The 15,322-nt window shown below is 45.0% G+C and overlaps 2 protein-coding genes and 1 long non-coding RNA gene across 23 annotated transcripts in view; 1 reads left to right on the forward strand and 2 right to left on the reverse strand.

The window, feature by feature from the left end:
* Positions 1–11,451, forward strand: part of TBCE (tubulin folding cofactor E) — a 68,420-nt gene extending 56,969 nt beyond the window's left edge. For 13 of the 14 annotated variants that reach the window (XM_053299722.1, XM_053299714.1, XM_053299749.1 and 10 more), the window contains 3 exons: positions 2,045–2,113; positions 5,686–5,745; positions 10,855–11,451. In XM_053299722.1, coding sequence (XP_053155697.1) covers positions 2,045–2,113; positions 5,686–5,745; positions 10,855–11,063 — 338 coding nt within the window. In that variant the 3' untranslated portion in view covers positions 11,064–11,451. The remainder of the gene's footprint in view (positions 1–2,044; positions 2,114–5,685; positions 5,746–10,854) is intronic. The other variant, XM_053299791.1, reaches the window with a different exon arrangement.
* Positions 2,786–8,997, reverse strand: LOC128346483 (uncharacterized). Its single transcript, XR_008316987.1, has 3 exons — positions 8,942–8,997; positions 4,666–4,830; positions 2,786–3,308 (listed from the first exon to the last, which is right to left on the reverse strand). It is a non-coding gene; the product is annotated as an uncharacterized LOC128346483 (long non-coding RNA).
* B3GALNT2 (beta-1,3-N-acetylgalactosaminyltransferase 2) overlaps positions 10,119–15,322 on the reverse strand; it is a 49,964-nt gene continuing 44,760 nt past the window's right edge. For 6 of the 8 annotated variants that reach the window (XM_053299848.1, XM_053299830.1, XM_053299840.1 and 3 more), the window contains one exon: positions 10,119–12,637. In XM_053299848.1, the coding sequence (XP_053155823.1) occupies positions 12,503–12,637 (135 nt within the window). In that variant the 3' untranslated portion in view covers positions 10,119–12,502. The remainder of the gene's footprint in view (positions 12,638–15,322) is intronic. The other 2 variants (XM_053299857.1, XR_008316983.1) reach the window with 2 other exon arrangements.

Consider the following 15,322-nt stretch of genomic DNA (forward strand, 5'->3'; position numbering starts at 1 on the left):
ACCGTCGCCCGCCCTCCCTCCCTCCCAGCCGCCCGCCCAAGTCCTCACCGCATGGTGTTCCAAAAAAGAGAGGAGCTCGCAAACAGAGCTCCTCTCTCGGCAAAGTCTCGGCCCCAACTGGGGCCTTGGACACGCACGCGCCGCATAGGACACCTGGGAACTTCCGCCGGAGGCCTGGTCTACCCGCCGGCAGGGGACGAGGCCGGGTAGACCGGGCCTCCGGCGATCGGAGGCCCGGTCTACCTGCCGGGACGAGGGAGGGAGGGCGGGCGACGGTGGCAGTAGCTTACTTTGGGCCCTAATCCGCTCGCAGGGGGGCCTGCGGGGGCGGCTGGTTTCCAGTGCCCCAATTACACAGTGAAATACGGGCGCTGGAGGGAGCAAAGAGGTGGGAGGGGTAAGTAAGCCCTCCCCGCCCTAAAAGAAAGGCCCCCCTTCGGTGCCGGTCCGGACTGCTCCGGACCAGGCACATCCCTATCTTCTGTGTGGTACCTATGCCAGTAGCCCAAGAAATCTTAATGTTCTGCAGGAGTTCTGGCTTCTTTGGTACCTGCCAATGTGAACAGTTTTGCACCATGGATGTATATTAAACTAGGGATGTGCACAAAACCAGTTTGCCCGGTTTGGTTCGAATTTGAACCGGGTTTGAACGAGGAGGGGAAGGTTCGGCTTTGGTTTTGCTTGAAAACCACCACCCCCGGCTCGGTTCGAGTTTGAACCGGTTCAAACCTCCAAAAGTGGGTGGGGTGGTAGCTGGCACCCATGAGTACCTACCACCCAAGCCCCCAAGCAATCGGACATTTGGATGATTTTTTATGAATTTTTGAAAAAAAAAAATTCCTCATAGGGTATAATGAGACTCGAACCAGTTCATTATTCCCTATTGTGGAGCACCCATGGGTGCCAACAACCACCCCAACCCCGAAGCAATTGGACACTCCTACAATTTTTTATGAATATTTGAAATATCTTTATTTTTCTCATAGGGTATAATGGGCCCTGAACCAGCCCATTATCCCCTATTGTAGGGCACCTAGGGGCACAAAAGTGGGGTTGGTGGTAGGCACCCAGGGGTGCCTACCACCCACAAAACCCCAAGGCAATCAGACACTCCTCCAATTATTGGTGAATTTTTAAAGTATTTTTGAATTCCTCATAGGGAATAATGAGGATTGCAGCAAATGTATAGCTTCACGTTGGGTGGAAAGGGGTGGCCTAGAGCAGAGTGTGGTGGGTGGTAGTTCCCAAGCGGGGCAAGGAAGCTATCAGAATTATTTGAAAGGAATTGGTCAAAGGGCTGGTTTTTAAGTGATTTTTGAAGCTTACACATATTTAAGGTTTTTCTCCATAAAGAAGCATGGAGGTGTCAGCAGCCCCATAACTGCACTTGGGGGGTGCTGGGGTGGCCCAGAGTGAGTGGTGGTGTTGCCCAGAGTGAGTGGTGGTGTAGTGCACAGAGGGTGCTAACCAACCCCATGGGTTGCTAACCCATGGGGTCCTGGGTTCTCTTGTTTCTGAGGTGTTCTGAGTGGATTCATGGTTTGTCATTGAAAATCTCATATTGTAGGAGTGTCCGATTGCTTTGTGGTTTGGGTGGTTGTGGGTGCTCCACAATAGAGAATTATATCCTATGAGAAAAAATAAAAATAAATTTCAAAAATTCATAAAAATTTGTACGAGTGTCCGATTGCTTCGGGGTTTGTGTGGTTGTAGGTGCTCCACAATAGGGAATTATACCCTATGAGAAAAAATAAAAATAAATTTCAAAAATTCATTAAAAATTGTACGAGTGTCCGATTGCTTTGGGGTTTTGGTGGTAGGTACCCAGGGGTGCCAGCTACCACCCCACCCACTTTTGGAGGTTTGAAACTAACCACCCCCCAGTTGGGTTCGAATACAAGCCTGCAGCTCGAACCTGATGGCTGGTTCAGTTTGAATTTGAACCATCGAACTGAACTGGTTCGAATTCAAACTGGTTTGCACATCCCTATATTAAACATAAATAAAATGTATTGCTGACTTTTTGGTTTTTTTTCCATAACAGAATATGGTGCCCCTGAAGATGGGGAACTGAAAAGAGAACAGCCTTTCTCCCTAAAAAATCAGCTACTGGGTAAGATACTATTTGTACTAAATATAAACAGATTTTGGGAGTAAACTCAGTATTCCATGTATTTGTATCCAGGGTAGGTTAAGTCTTTTCAGGATATCTGAGTTAAGATTTTGCATACAGATGAACCACATTACTCGCAAGAGTTTTGTTCCTCACCTACTACCATGAATAACGTGGCATTATGCCTGTGACAGAAGAGGGATAGGTTCCAGAATGAACCCAAAGGTTGGGCAGGGAGAGAGAGCGAGCAAAAAAATGCAAAAATAATTAAAACTGTTTACTGTTCTACCATGTGCTCAGGAACGCATGCGCACACCCCCAATCCACATAATGCCCTCAGAATTGCAGGGGGAAATGTTTTGGTTTTTGTGAAAAAATGAGCTACAAAATGGTTCCTCATGACTCCTCCAGATAAAATGGCGGCCGAAAGTGATCTCTGAGTCACTTCTGGCCTTATAGGAACCGTGGATATGTCGGTTATAACCCTTTCGTTTCCACAGGCAATGAGATTGTGTGTCAATTATGCACACACTATTACACAAAAAGAGTCAGAGTAATGAGGTTTGCCTGAATATCCCTACCAAAATATACAACTGGTGATTTTGGTTTTTTGCTTGACGTCTGTAGACCTAACATAAGAAAGGATGCGGGGTGGAGTGTTCATGTATTTAAGAGTTGTAATGTATTGTAATATACAGGATGAGCAGTGTAAAGATAACAGCAGTTATTAGAGTCTAGTTTGAATTGTCCTTTTGAACACACTTGGGATTTCTGCAGTCTGGGGGAAATTGTATTTTGAAAACATAGGTGTACAAACTGAGCTTGCTAACTGGGGTAAGCAAGGTAATGGTTGTGGGATCGGGGGGGGACACACACCCTTATGCCTTTAGTAACATTTTCGGCATTGTAACTTTTGCTTTCTTCTCAGTGCTATTTCAATGTGAGATTCAGTTGTAATGTGGGCATAAATCCTCATATTTCTGTAGGGAGCCATGGTACCTCACAACTGAGTCTTCTGTGCTTGTGCAAGAGGCCCGTGGAAGAATCTGTAGCTCCGTTTAGGTGCTCTCTGACCCCTTTAAGGTGTAGTGATATCAGAGCCTACAAAGCTGGCTGTAGAGTGCCTCCCTCTTTAGTTCCCTCTTGTCCACCGCTTGAGATGCCTCATGAAGGATCTGCTCCTGTTCTTTCGTTCCTGTGAGAAAGTGAATATTGTTATTTGGACTGTTTTCTCAATTTTGACTTGGACTGTTTTCTGACAACCCTTTATCTGACTTTCCTGTGTCTGATCTGGACTGTATTTTTTACTATTCTTCTGTCTCTCGGATTTACTGCTCTATTTGGATTGTTTGACCTCAGACCGTCTCTTGATTACTCTCTGGCCTGTGTTTCTGGACTTGGTTTTCTAATTCTGATTTGGCTGACCTTGGACAGTTTTTTTGGACTTGACTAAGTCTGTTCCTAAAAGTTTTTAAAGGTGTGTGACCTGCAGAGGCACTGTGCCCTCTTCTGACAGCCATGCTAACGGTCTCATATGTTTGGGCGATAGTCATAATACCAATACCTGCAAGGTCTGTTAGTCATTTAAGAAAAAGACCCATTTGAGCAGGGAATTACGACTGAAGGCCTCTCTGTAGGAAAATATTCTCTGTCTGGGGACTCTGAGGCTGGGCCTGCTGTCACTGCCGAAAACTGTGGCGTCTAGCCTCTGGGCTCCCATCAGCACCAATCCCGTCAACATCCAGCGCTTCTGCAAGTGCCTAACCTACTTCACAGGGTTGTTGTGAAGAGAAACTTATGTATATAGTACACTGTTCTGGGCTCCTTGGAGGAAGAGCAGGATATAAAATGTAAAAATTAAAATAAAATAAATAAAAGTATGGAGTCTAGGAAGCCCTTGGAAAGAGGCCAGGAGCACTCTCAAAAACACAAGCACAACCGTCACTGCTTGTCCATGGGAGAGCTGCACAAGTGTGAGAAGCATGCTTCGACCTCAACCGTGTCACCAAAGTCGCTCTCAGCACCGGGCTCGACACCTAAGCCTGTGACTTTGGCTTCCCCCAAGACTCCGTTGCCTTCAACTGGGCATCCGGCCTCTTCGTTTTTCTCCTTGGCTTTCAACCTCTGGAATCATCACTTCCAAGTCTTCAGCGAAAGCTTCAGATCCAGCCTCCACAATGTCGAGGAACCTAAGCACTTCGGGGCATTCATCAGCATCAGCATGCTCCACTTCAACCCCATTGGTGTTGACTCCTACTCGTCTGCCTCCAAGGCATTCGACATCTTCAATGCAACGGTTTTTGTTCACCCTGACTCTAAATTTTTTTAAAGGGATTAGTAACCTGTACCATCTGGTGCGGGCACCGGTTGAGCCTTGGAATCTCTCACTTGTGCTGTCCATGCTTAGAAGGGGACTCCTTCGAATCTCTGTTGTCGTTCTCCATGAAACTGCTGTGCCTAATGACTGCCTTCCTTGTGGCCATCACATGTCTGTGAGATGTGTAAGTGAGCTCACTGCTCTGAGGGCTGATTCCCCATGTACTAAATTTTACCTGGACAAGGTGATCTTGCATCTGGATCCTGCCTTTCGCCCTAAGATCGTGTTGGACTTTCACATCAACCAGGACATCGTGCTGCCTTCGTCGTTCTGTGACTCATCTACACCTTTCGAGCATTCTGTGCACGCCTTGGATGTCTGCAGGGGTGTACTTTATTTCCTGGATCACACAAAGGCATTTAGGCATTCTAACAAACTGTTCATCTCCTATGCAGGAGCTAGTAAAGGTTTTGCCATTTCTAGACAAAGAATGTCCAACTGGCTGGTGCAATTGATTTTCTTCTGTTATAAGAAGCAAGGCGTTAAGCTGCCCTCCAAAATTTGGGCGCATTCCACTAGGTCCATGGCTACCTCAGCTGCCCACATGTTGGGCATCAGTATGAAGGACATTTGCAGGGCTGCCACCTGATCCTTGAACCTGCCCTTTGCCATCACTATGCCATGGACCTTTTTTTGCTTCAAAGGCCAATTTTTGGGGGGCGGTCTTAAAGTACTGCAACCACTGGTATCCACTTCCCTTTTATGAGAGCTAGTCACTGACCCAGTTGTGAGGGACCATGGATCCTTACAGAGATAAACAGGTTGCTTACCTATAACTTATGATCTCTGTGGGGATCCATGGTCACTCACAACACCTGCCTGGCCGTCCCCTTTGCTAGCCGTCCCCTTTACTTATCTGTGCTGCTGTGGCTTGTCTGCTGTCTTCTCTATCAATGTCATCAGTCCCTTCGCAGCAGCCGATTCAGAAGAAGGAGGTGCTCTATAGCTGACTTTGTAGGCTCCAATATCCCTATGGCTTAAAGGGCCGGAGAGCGCCTAAACAGAGCTATAGATTTTTCTGCAGGCTTCCTGTGCAGGCTCAGAAGGCCCAGTTGTGAGTGACCATGAATCCCCACAGAGATCATAAGTCCTGTTTTTCCCTGATTATATCAGCAGATTAATCTTATCTGTTGTGTTTTGGTGATTTTTGAAGTTTGAATTGCATTCACTTATTACATTTTATTAATTCCCTAAGCTTTGACTTTTAAGTGTCCTGACAGACCTGATCGGCAGCTGATAGAGAAGAAACTACCTGGTAAGGACAGAAATCGATGCATTTCTCTGTGTGGCGATTTTTTTTTTGCTCTATGGCCCCTTTATTATTTGAGTCTCCTTTACATATAAAGGTGGGCAGAAGTGCTTGAGGGTCTGCACTCAGTTTTTCCTGTCTTGTTATTTTTACTTGTTATTGAGCAGCCAACCCTAAGCTAAGCCCACTCTCCCCGCAGAGTCTGGTTAGGCACTACACAGGGATTGTGTGTAGAGCCTCATAATCTGGAACGTAAACCTTTCACCTGAGGTGGCTCTGCCTCTGGGCCTTGCCTTAGGTCAAGTGAACAAAATGCCCTACTTAACAGTTCAACCCAGCCCTGCTAGTTATTTGACCTTCCTCTTGAGCCATCTAGCAGCTGCTAGAAGGCTCAAAACAGCTAAAATAGCTGTTATCTATTAGAATTGGATACCCTGTTGGCATTACTAAGTTGCTTGGTCTCTGTTGAGACCCTGCCTCCTACATCATCAATAGCAGGGTCCTAGGGCCAACCCTTTCTCTTTCACAAAGGTCAGTTCCATATTCATTGATAAGTAATCCTTTCCAAAGGAGGGGTGATATGGCCTTGCCTGTTTGAGGGTTCCTACAGTAGTCCTCCACAGACTCTATCTTCAGGAGCTCAGACTCCTTCAGTACCCATGGGGTCAGAGAACAAGTAAGGTGGTTTCAAAGGCCTCTCTCCAGGTGGTTTAAAATTGGCATTGAATAGCCTTTCAGGGCACTTCTCAAGCCCCACCTGGATATATGCTGATCTGTTTCCATAGCCCAGGAAGTAGTAACTTCCCTATCTGATCTGAAGTTGCCAGTGTGCAGGCTTCAACCTCGTCCTCCTTTCATACCTTTGCCAATCTCTACATATCTGCTGAAATTGTCTTTTGGTGAATGGTAGAACCTTGATTTCAGGTTTTGTTCCCTCCTTAGGAATGTGGGGCACTGCTTTTATGCCCCAGTATTGGGACTACTGGAGGGCATCAAGTAGGGAGGACAGAGCATTTGCCTACCTGTAGGCCAGTGTTCCCTCTAACAGGGATTCCCAGATGTAGACTAACTCCTAGCAGCAGCAATGGCCTTTGGCTGGGGATTGTGGGAGTTGTATAGTGAACAGCATTGGGGAATCCCTGTTAGAGAGAACACTGCTGTGGATTCTTTCTACCTATTTGCCAGATAGTGGTCCAGCTCCAACTTCTCAGTTTCTCTGGACTTGCATCTTCATAGTTAACAACAAAAAAATATTTATATACTGCTTTTCAACAAAAGTTACCAAAGTTGATCTAGATGAGTAGGGATAATGTGAGACAGCCACATTTGCAAATGATGCCAAACTCTTTTGTCTAGTGAAATCAAAAATTGTGAGGAGCTCCAAAAGGATCTCTCCAAACTGGGGGAGTGGGCGACAAAATTGCAAATGCGGTTCAGTGTTGGCAAGTGTAAAGTGATGCACATTGGGATTAAAAATTCCAACTTCAAGTATACATTGATGGGATCTGAGCTGCCAGTGACTGACCAGGAGAGGGAACATGGGATCATGGTGGACAGCTCGTTGAAAGCTTCAACTCAATGTGTAGCAGCTGTGAAAAAGGCCAATTCCATGCTAGGGATCACTAGGAAGGGGATTGAAAATAAAACTGCTAATATTATAATGCCTTTATACAAAATTATGGTGTGACCACACCTGGAGTACTGCATACAATTCTGGTTGCCACATCTAAAAAGGACATTGTTGAACTGGAAAAGGTGCAGAAGAGGGCAACCAAGATGATCAGGGTCCTAGAGCACCTTTCTTATGAGGCAAGGCTATAACACCTGGGGCTTCTTAGTTTAGAAAAAAGATGACTATGGGGAGAGGTCATGATAGCGGTTTATACAATCATGCATGGTGTGGAGAAAGAGCAATGCTTCTCCCTCTCACATAACACTAGAACTAGGGTCATCCCATGAAACTGATTGCTGGGAAATTTAGGACCAGCAAACGAAGGTACTTTTTCACACAACACATAATTAACTTGTGGAATTCTCTGCCACAAGATGTGGTGACAGCCAACAACCTGGATGGCTTTAAGAGTTTTGATAACTTCATGGAGGAGAGGTCTATCAACGGCTACTAGTTGGAGGGCTATAGGCCTCAGAGGCAGGATGTTTTTGAGTACCAGTTGCAGGGGAGAGGGCATGTCCTCAACTCCTGTCTGTAGGCTTCCAGCAGCATCCGGTGGGCCACTGTGTGAAACAGGATGCTGGACTAGATGGGCCTTGGGCCTGATCCAGCAGGGCTGTTCTTATGTTCTTAAGTGGTTTACAAAGAGAGATAATAAATAAATAAAATGGCTTCCCTGTCTCCAAAAGGCTCACAATCTAAAAAGAAACAGTCACTGGAAGTACTGTGCTGCGGGTGGATAGGGCCAGTTACTCTCCCCCTGCTAGCTAAATAAAGAAAATCAGCATGTTAAAAAGGTGCCTACTTGCCCAGTGAGCAGGGGAGGTAACACCAAGGATCCATGAAGGTTCATTGCTAGGACACTACCATCTCTTTAGAGGCAGGAAGTGAGAAGTGCCTCCTTGTCCAGCTACATTCAGCCAAGTCTTTTTTCTGTTGAGACATTCTGTTTCTTAGTGGGCGGAGGGGAGAGCACCCTGTTTCTGGACCATTGGCTGGTGAGCAAAAAAGAGGATTTGTATGTAAGCAAATGCTACTTTTTTGTTTACAGATATGTACAAAACTTTGTTCAAGTCATGGTTAACTGTAATAAGTGATAATAAGCTGTGTAAACATCGGCAAGATAGTGATTCAAATGTTGTCTTCTGGTGTATTTTGACTTTACTTTTTATATAGTGACTTTCTCAGTTTGCTCTACAGGTAAGCAGCTGTTGCTCATTTTCTTTAGCAAGTTCAATATCCAGGGTGAGGGAGATCCTTAAGCACAGCCCTGCTGCGAGGCCTAAGGCCTATCTAGTCCAGCATCCTGTTTCACATAGTGGCCCACCAGATGCCTCCGGGGAGCCCACAGGCAAGAAGTATTCGCATGCCCTCTCCCTTACTGTTGCGCCCCTGCAACTGGTATTGAGCAGCATCGTGCCTCTGAGTAGGAATGTGCACAGACTGGTTCGGAGGCCATTCTAAAGGCCTCCAGACCGGTCCGGACACGGGGTGGTTTTGGTTCGGAAGGGTGGGGGGGGCTTTACTTACCCCTCCCGCGCTTTCCACACTCTGCCGCCGTAATTACTGTAAAAATCGCTCCTCCGATGGCTCCTTCTCCAATGGCTGCTCCGGTCCAAAAAATGGCCGCCCCCTTGAAGCCCCGGCCCCCTGCTGCTGCTGCCACCCCCTCCTTGAAGCCCCCTCCCACCCCCTTAAATCTCACCCCGGGCCACAATCGATAACTCTTCAGAGGCGGGCGGGCAGCGGGGAGATGTCCTCCTGCCCCCTTCCCTGCCGGGCTGCAAAAGACTTTAGGAAGGCTTCTGCGCGTGCACGCACAGAAACCTTCCTAAAGACTTTTGCAGCCTGGCAGGGAAGGGGGGCGGGAGGACATCCCCCCGCCGCCCGTTTCCCCGCCGGTCTGCAAAAGTACTTTTACTTTTCTGCACACGCAGGAGCCTTCCTAAAGTCTTTTGCAGCCCAGCAGGGAAGGGGGCGGGAGGACATCTCCCCGCCGCCCACCCGCCTCTGAAGAGTTATCGATCGGGGCCCGGGGTGAGATTTAAGGGGGCGGGAGGGGGCTTCAAGGAGGGGGCGGCAGCAGCAGGGGGCTGGGGCTTCAAGGGGGCGGCCATTTTTTTGACCGGAGTAGCCATCGGAGGAGCGATTTTTACAGTAATTACGGCGGCAGAGTGTGGAAAGCGTGGGAGGGGTAAATAAAGCCCCCCCAGCCCTTAATGGAACCCCCCACCCCAGTACCGGACCGCAGCTCCACGGTTCCGTGCACACCCCTACCTCTGAGGCTGGAGATGGCCTACAGCCACCAGACCAATAGCCATTGATAGACCTGTCCTCCCTGAATTTGTCTAAGCCCCTTTTAAAGCCATGTGTTTAGATAACTCTGGATCTCCCAGTGCAGGCGACATTTCTTTCTTTGGGTAAGAAGGCAATTCTGAGAGTCCTCCTCAATCTTGCTATGTTGTGGGGGAGGGGAATGTAACTGCCAAATCAAGCTCTTGATTAAATAGTGTGAAAAAACAGACCTGCATAAGAAGCTGATCTGATGTAACTTAATAATATTCCTTCATTTTGGGGGGGAAATGGCATTTATTGTATGGATATAAAATTCATCATATTTTCAGTTTGAATTATTGATTAAAAGTGATATCCCCTTATGTTAAAGAATATATGTCCTCGGTTATCTAACAAATGAGACATTTGCACATTCTACTTTGAAAAGTATTTATTCTAAAATAAAAATCACATTTATCACAAGATGATACAGCTTTGCCAAAAAGTTAATAGAAAAATATTTAAGTACATTTTATGACAATAGAGTAAACTCACTATTGCTGTGCCTTCAGATAAAGCTTTAAAATAAATGGTAGAGGGAGGGGGAGGACGTTACCCGGAACAGCCAATATCTTGCATTGTTCAAATCTAGAGCAGATATTTTGTATAAACTAATTTACTCATTCAAATCTCACTACAAAAATACCTTTTCATGTTCAGACGTATTGGTTCTTAATACAAGTGCATAAAGCTACTGGCAATGAGGAACTGATTAGCATCAACAGATTTAGGGACTTCAAGGTATAAAGTCCATTTAGAATGACATTCATTTTCTGTAGATGGAAGGGCTTCACTCCTAGTGTTAAAAGTACAAAAAGAGCAAATACCACAAACAAAGTCCTGAAGGTCACTTAGGTCAGTCATTGTGTTGTATACATGAGCTGGAAAGTCTCCAATTTGGTTTAGTTACATTTTCCCTCTTGTTTTATTTAGTAATACTACCTTTAATGTCAAATTGAGGAGATGCTAGTAATTGCTTCCTCAAAGTTGTAAAAGATTCAATCAAATCTACATTAATAATTGTTGTCTACTATAACTTGTCTATGGTGTAATGCATCAGATGGTAATTGTTTTGTAGTTTAAAGTTGTTGTTGTTTCCCCTTGTACAGATTCTATGACTATTCAGAAGGTCAAAGGATTGCTGTATCGGCTACTGAAAATCCCAGGTTCAGAACTCAAACTATCCTACGAAAGTGCTAAAGTAAGCTCAAGTTCAGTTATGCAACAATACATGAATTCAGACTTAATTCAGAACACTACTACTAGTCACGCTGCTAAAGATAAACACTGCACTCTAACACACTATTCAGTGAATTGACTCCTTTAAAGGAGAGCAGGCATACCATAGTTCTGGGCACTGTTCAGGTCCCTCTGAGTAGAGAGGTAGCTTGATCCCAAATATTTTTAAAAGGTATGAAAGTACAAGATGCATGAACCTAACGTCTGACTCTCTCCTTCTCCTAGATGAAAGGCAAAGAATTTGAACTGGACAATGACCTAAAGCCCTTACAGTTTTACTCGATCGAAAACCAAGACTGCATTCTAGTACGATGGTAACAGCTGCCTTTTATGCAGCTTTTGAAGAGTAATCATGGGCTGCTAGCAGAGCCTTTCTAATTAAGTGGATGTGTTGATTTATTTAATTGTATATATTATCTGGAAGAACTTCGATTTTTAAAAAGATGGAAAACTACTTGCTCGACAAACTACTGTTTCCTGTACTTTGTGGTGTTAAATGCCTTTTGAAAACATTATCATGCCTCATTAGATAAAAGGAAAGTTTTAAGGTAACCAGTCTTAATCTATGGTTGTGCTACGCTGCTTATGTATAGAAGTCAGGATTTTAACAAACTCTTCCATTATTGTACAGATAATTGCAACAAAACATTCAAACATTAAAAGCTGAGGTATTCTCACTGGCCACCCAACCTAGCAGTCAGGTTTTACTAGCACATATGAAATGCCTACGTCATTAAAGATAGTCATACTGACTCATTTGCTCCTCTACCCACTATTCCATTTTGAGAAAGGGCTCTTGGCTGGCTCTTCCCTCTAAGCTACCAGGGGAGGGCAGAGTTACTGCAGCATTCAACAACTTCCCTGAATCAAATGAACCTTTCAGAGTAGCATTGTTCAAATTCCAGAACTCTTTCCATGCCACATGTGCAATCAGCCCCATCTGACCTGAAGCATGTTGGCACAGAACTGTTAGCCTAATTACAGAATGTTTGCACAAGCACACCTGCCTGCCTGACCTCTCATGCATTAGTGTATAAAAGAGCAAGTTTATCTACATTCGTCATTTACCAGTGGCAAGAAAATTGCTTTTACTTAGACATTTGATTTGTAAAATGACTGTAGAGTATACTGAAAATGGTCGGTATCTCTCCCCCCCCCCGCCTTTTAACGCAAAGAGGGGGATGTGCAAACATTGCTGCAAGGGCTACTTCACACACAAAGTCACATCTATGGAGAACGTGTGGATTCCATATCTAGCTCGCCATCCATGATAAATTTACACATCTCTCTTGTATTGGGGTATAAACAGGCAATGACAGAAGACACTTGTTTGTCACAGGTGATAAACTATATCCGGGGATTCATGTAATTTCTTATGTAGGAAAATCTTTTTTTTAGAAACTGCTTTGAGGCTTTCCCTTCATAATTTATCTAACCCAAACTGAAAACCCATCCAAAGTCTTCCATACTATTGGTCACTGTTCAGATGATGCTGTATTTTGCCTTATCAAGTCTTTATCATCTTTCTTCACAGTTACAGGGATCTCCACACAGTTCCTTTATTTTCCACAGCTCTGTGAGTTCCTCTGGAGAATATTGTGGAGAGGATAGCATCCCACTCTCACATGTCTTCTCACACAACCAGAGATTGTCCTGTTCAAGAGAGAATTTTTGTCACTAGTTCATCAGTAGGAAAAGGATATTTCTCCCTTCTTAAAAGGTAACCTTAATTAGCAAATAATCTAATTGCCTACATTCTGCTGCATAGAAAGGCAGGGCACTAGGGATGTGCATGGAACCATTTGGCACTCCATTCTAGGAGCACCAAACCATTTCCATTAACTGGCATTCGAGCCGGGGGGGGGGGTGTCTTTAAGGGGCAGGTAAGGCCTTGCCTGCCAGCCCCTATGCGCACTGGCCAGTTTCATGGTGACACTGACTGGGCCTGCATGAAGGCATGCTGCAGCCCCACACACCCACTTTTTGCGAGCGTGCCGGTGGGGGCTGGCAGGTAGGCAGTGCTTCCCCTGCCCCTTAAAGAAACCCCACCCATTCACCCAGGAGTGTATGGAACCAGTTCTGTGGACATCCCTTTGGGGCACCCCTGCTGTTTGGACTACTGGAGGACAACTAGGCAGAAATGGCGTCTGATGTCTGTACTAGTGCTGTGCTGACAACATGAAGAAGGGCTTGATTTTACCAGTCTCCCCTTCCCTCTAAACCAATTGTGCCTCCTGAAGATATGTCTCTGGGGGTGAGTTATGTACTTAAATCACCATATAAGAAAAGGGAGAAGGAAAGTAAAATTACTCAGAAGATAGGTCAATTTGGGGGGGGGAAATCAAGGAAGTTAGGTCTACTCTTAAAAAACAAGATGCAGTAAAATAATTCAGAATTGTTCAGTGCCGTTTAGGGTCTGAGCCAAGTCTTAAGTAAGCCAAGGAGTGCAGTACTGCAAACAGAAACAGAAACAGAACACACATCACTAAGAGGAATCAAACACTCTCTGTGTTAATGTGCTTTTCATTATAGGACGAAAAATATACAAAGCAACAAATATGAATATAAATTAAAGTATAGCATATGCCTGAAAATTAAGTGGGGGGGGGACAAATCCTCTTAAACAGTTCTCCAAGGTTTTCCCCCACCCTCCCAGCTATGTTTTGGGCAATTTTATTTAGTTTAGAGTGATGGTGTTTTTATATCAGCAAAATTTGCCTGGACCTTATGAAACTGCCATCCTGAGATCAAGGCAGCTTTACCCACTGTCCGCCACATCCAAGTGCATTGCCTGCTATAGGGATCTGTATGGCTGTGATTTAATCAAAAAGGAATAAAAATCTGTATTAAGCCACAATAAGATTTATTCATTTATTGCATCTATATCCCACTCTTCTTCCAAGGAGCTCAGAATAGCATGCACACTGGTGTCTCTCCTCACAACAACCCTGTGAGATCAGTGGATGGTTCAAAGTCACCCAATGAGCTTCATGGTTGAAAGAGGATTTGAATTTGAGTCTCATCGATCCCAATCCAACACTCGCACATTAATTTTTAATAGGTCTCTTAAGATATGAGACTTGAGCAAGAGAAAAGGCAAAATGGCTTTCTGGGGCAGCATTCCACAAGGTAGGGTTCACATCTAAAATAGTCCTGCTCCTAATGCAGCTAATAACTCCCCCTATGAATTGGTTTGCTGGATTGCAGTGAAAGCTGCCACATCTAACATCTATGGAACTGTTCAGAAGAGGGGTGGCCATCCCACACATCATGCTGTACAGCAGTTTTGTTTCCCTACTAATTCCTGCTCGACTGGCGTTCCATTAATGCAATATTGCTTGCCTGCTAAAAGCGGTTCCTGTTGGTTACATGAGGCAGCTGGAGTGCTTGGTACCATGGGGTTGGGGGACAGAAATGTTTGCTGTGATTTGACAAGGTCTGCACCCCTAAAGATGGGAAATAGGCGATAGCTTGCAATACCTTCAGCTTTCAGTGTTTTATTCTGCTGTATTATCCTGACCATCAGGCCTGCAGTGGTATTTTAAAAGCTTTTAAAACACAAAAATTACTATAAAATTTTATCAATGTCAGCAGAATGTTAATTACAATTGGCAGGAATGTTCTCCGAGTACAACAGTGTGTTCATTGCTACCCTAATCCAGAGGTGTCAAACTCGATCAGATGGTGGGTCAGATGTGATTCTGATTCACCTCCAGGAGCAGCACATAGCCTCACACCATCACCTCCTCCCTTGCCCTGCCACTCAAATTAGCTGAATGCACTACTTTTACACTGGAATATGCTCAGGGAAAGAATTGTTTTTAGCAATTCTGAACATAACTATCGTTTATAACTGCTATTGTTACCAAAATAATTTTAACTCTCAATTCCAAAGCAATATCATGTCCAAGAAAAGTAGAACCCCTCTTCCCCCCAACCTTTCCTTCCACTTGCCCTTCTTTCTACCTCCTCCTCCCCTCTCCCTTGCTGGGAGAAAGAGTGCCCTGGGCCATCCCTCTGACTTTGTCTTCTTCCTCTCCTGGGCTAGCACTTCACATGCTGAAGAGCCTGCCATGAGGATGCAAGGAAAGGAGCATGGTGGCAGCAGGAGGAGAGAAGGAAGCCAGCCAACCAATAAAGAAACACACGGCAACACAGCAATAGCTTGGTCAGTTGAACTCTGCAGGCCTGATTCGGCCCAGCAGTATGACACCCCAGCCCTAATTTGGCAATAGGGATAAAGAAAGCTGTAGGTGCAACAATAATATCACTTAAAACAATAGTTTTTCTGCAAATATCTTTTTGCATTCTCAAAAAGATGCCATTTTAAAAATCCAG

Source organism: Hemicordylus capensis, chromosome 1 (genome assembly GCF_027244095.1).
Source record: "Hemicordylus capensis ecotype Gifberg chromosome 1, rHemCap1.1.pri, whole genome shotgun sequence".
In the NCBI taxonomy this organism is placed as follows: Eukaryota; Metazoa; Chordata; class Lepidosauria; order Squamata; family Cordylidae; genus Hemicordylus; species Hemicordylus capensis.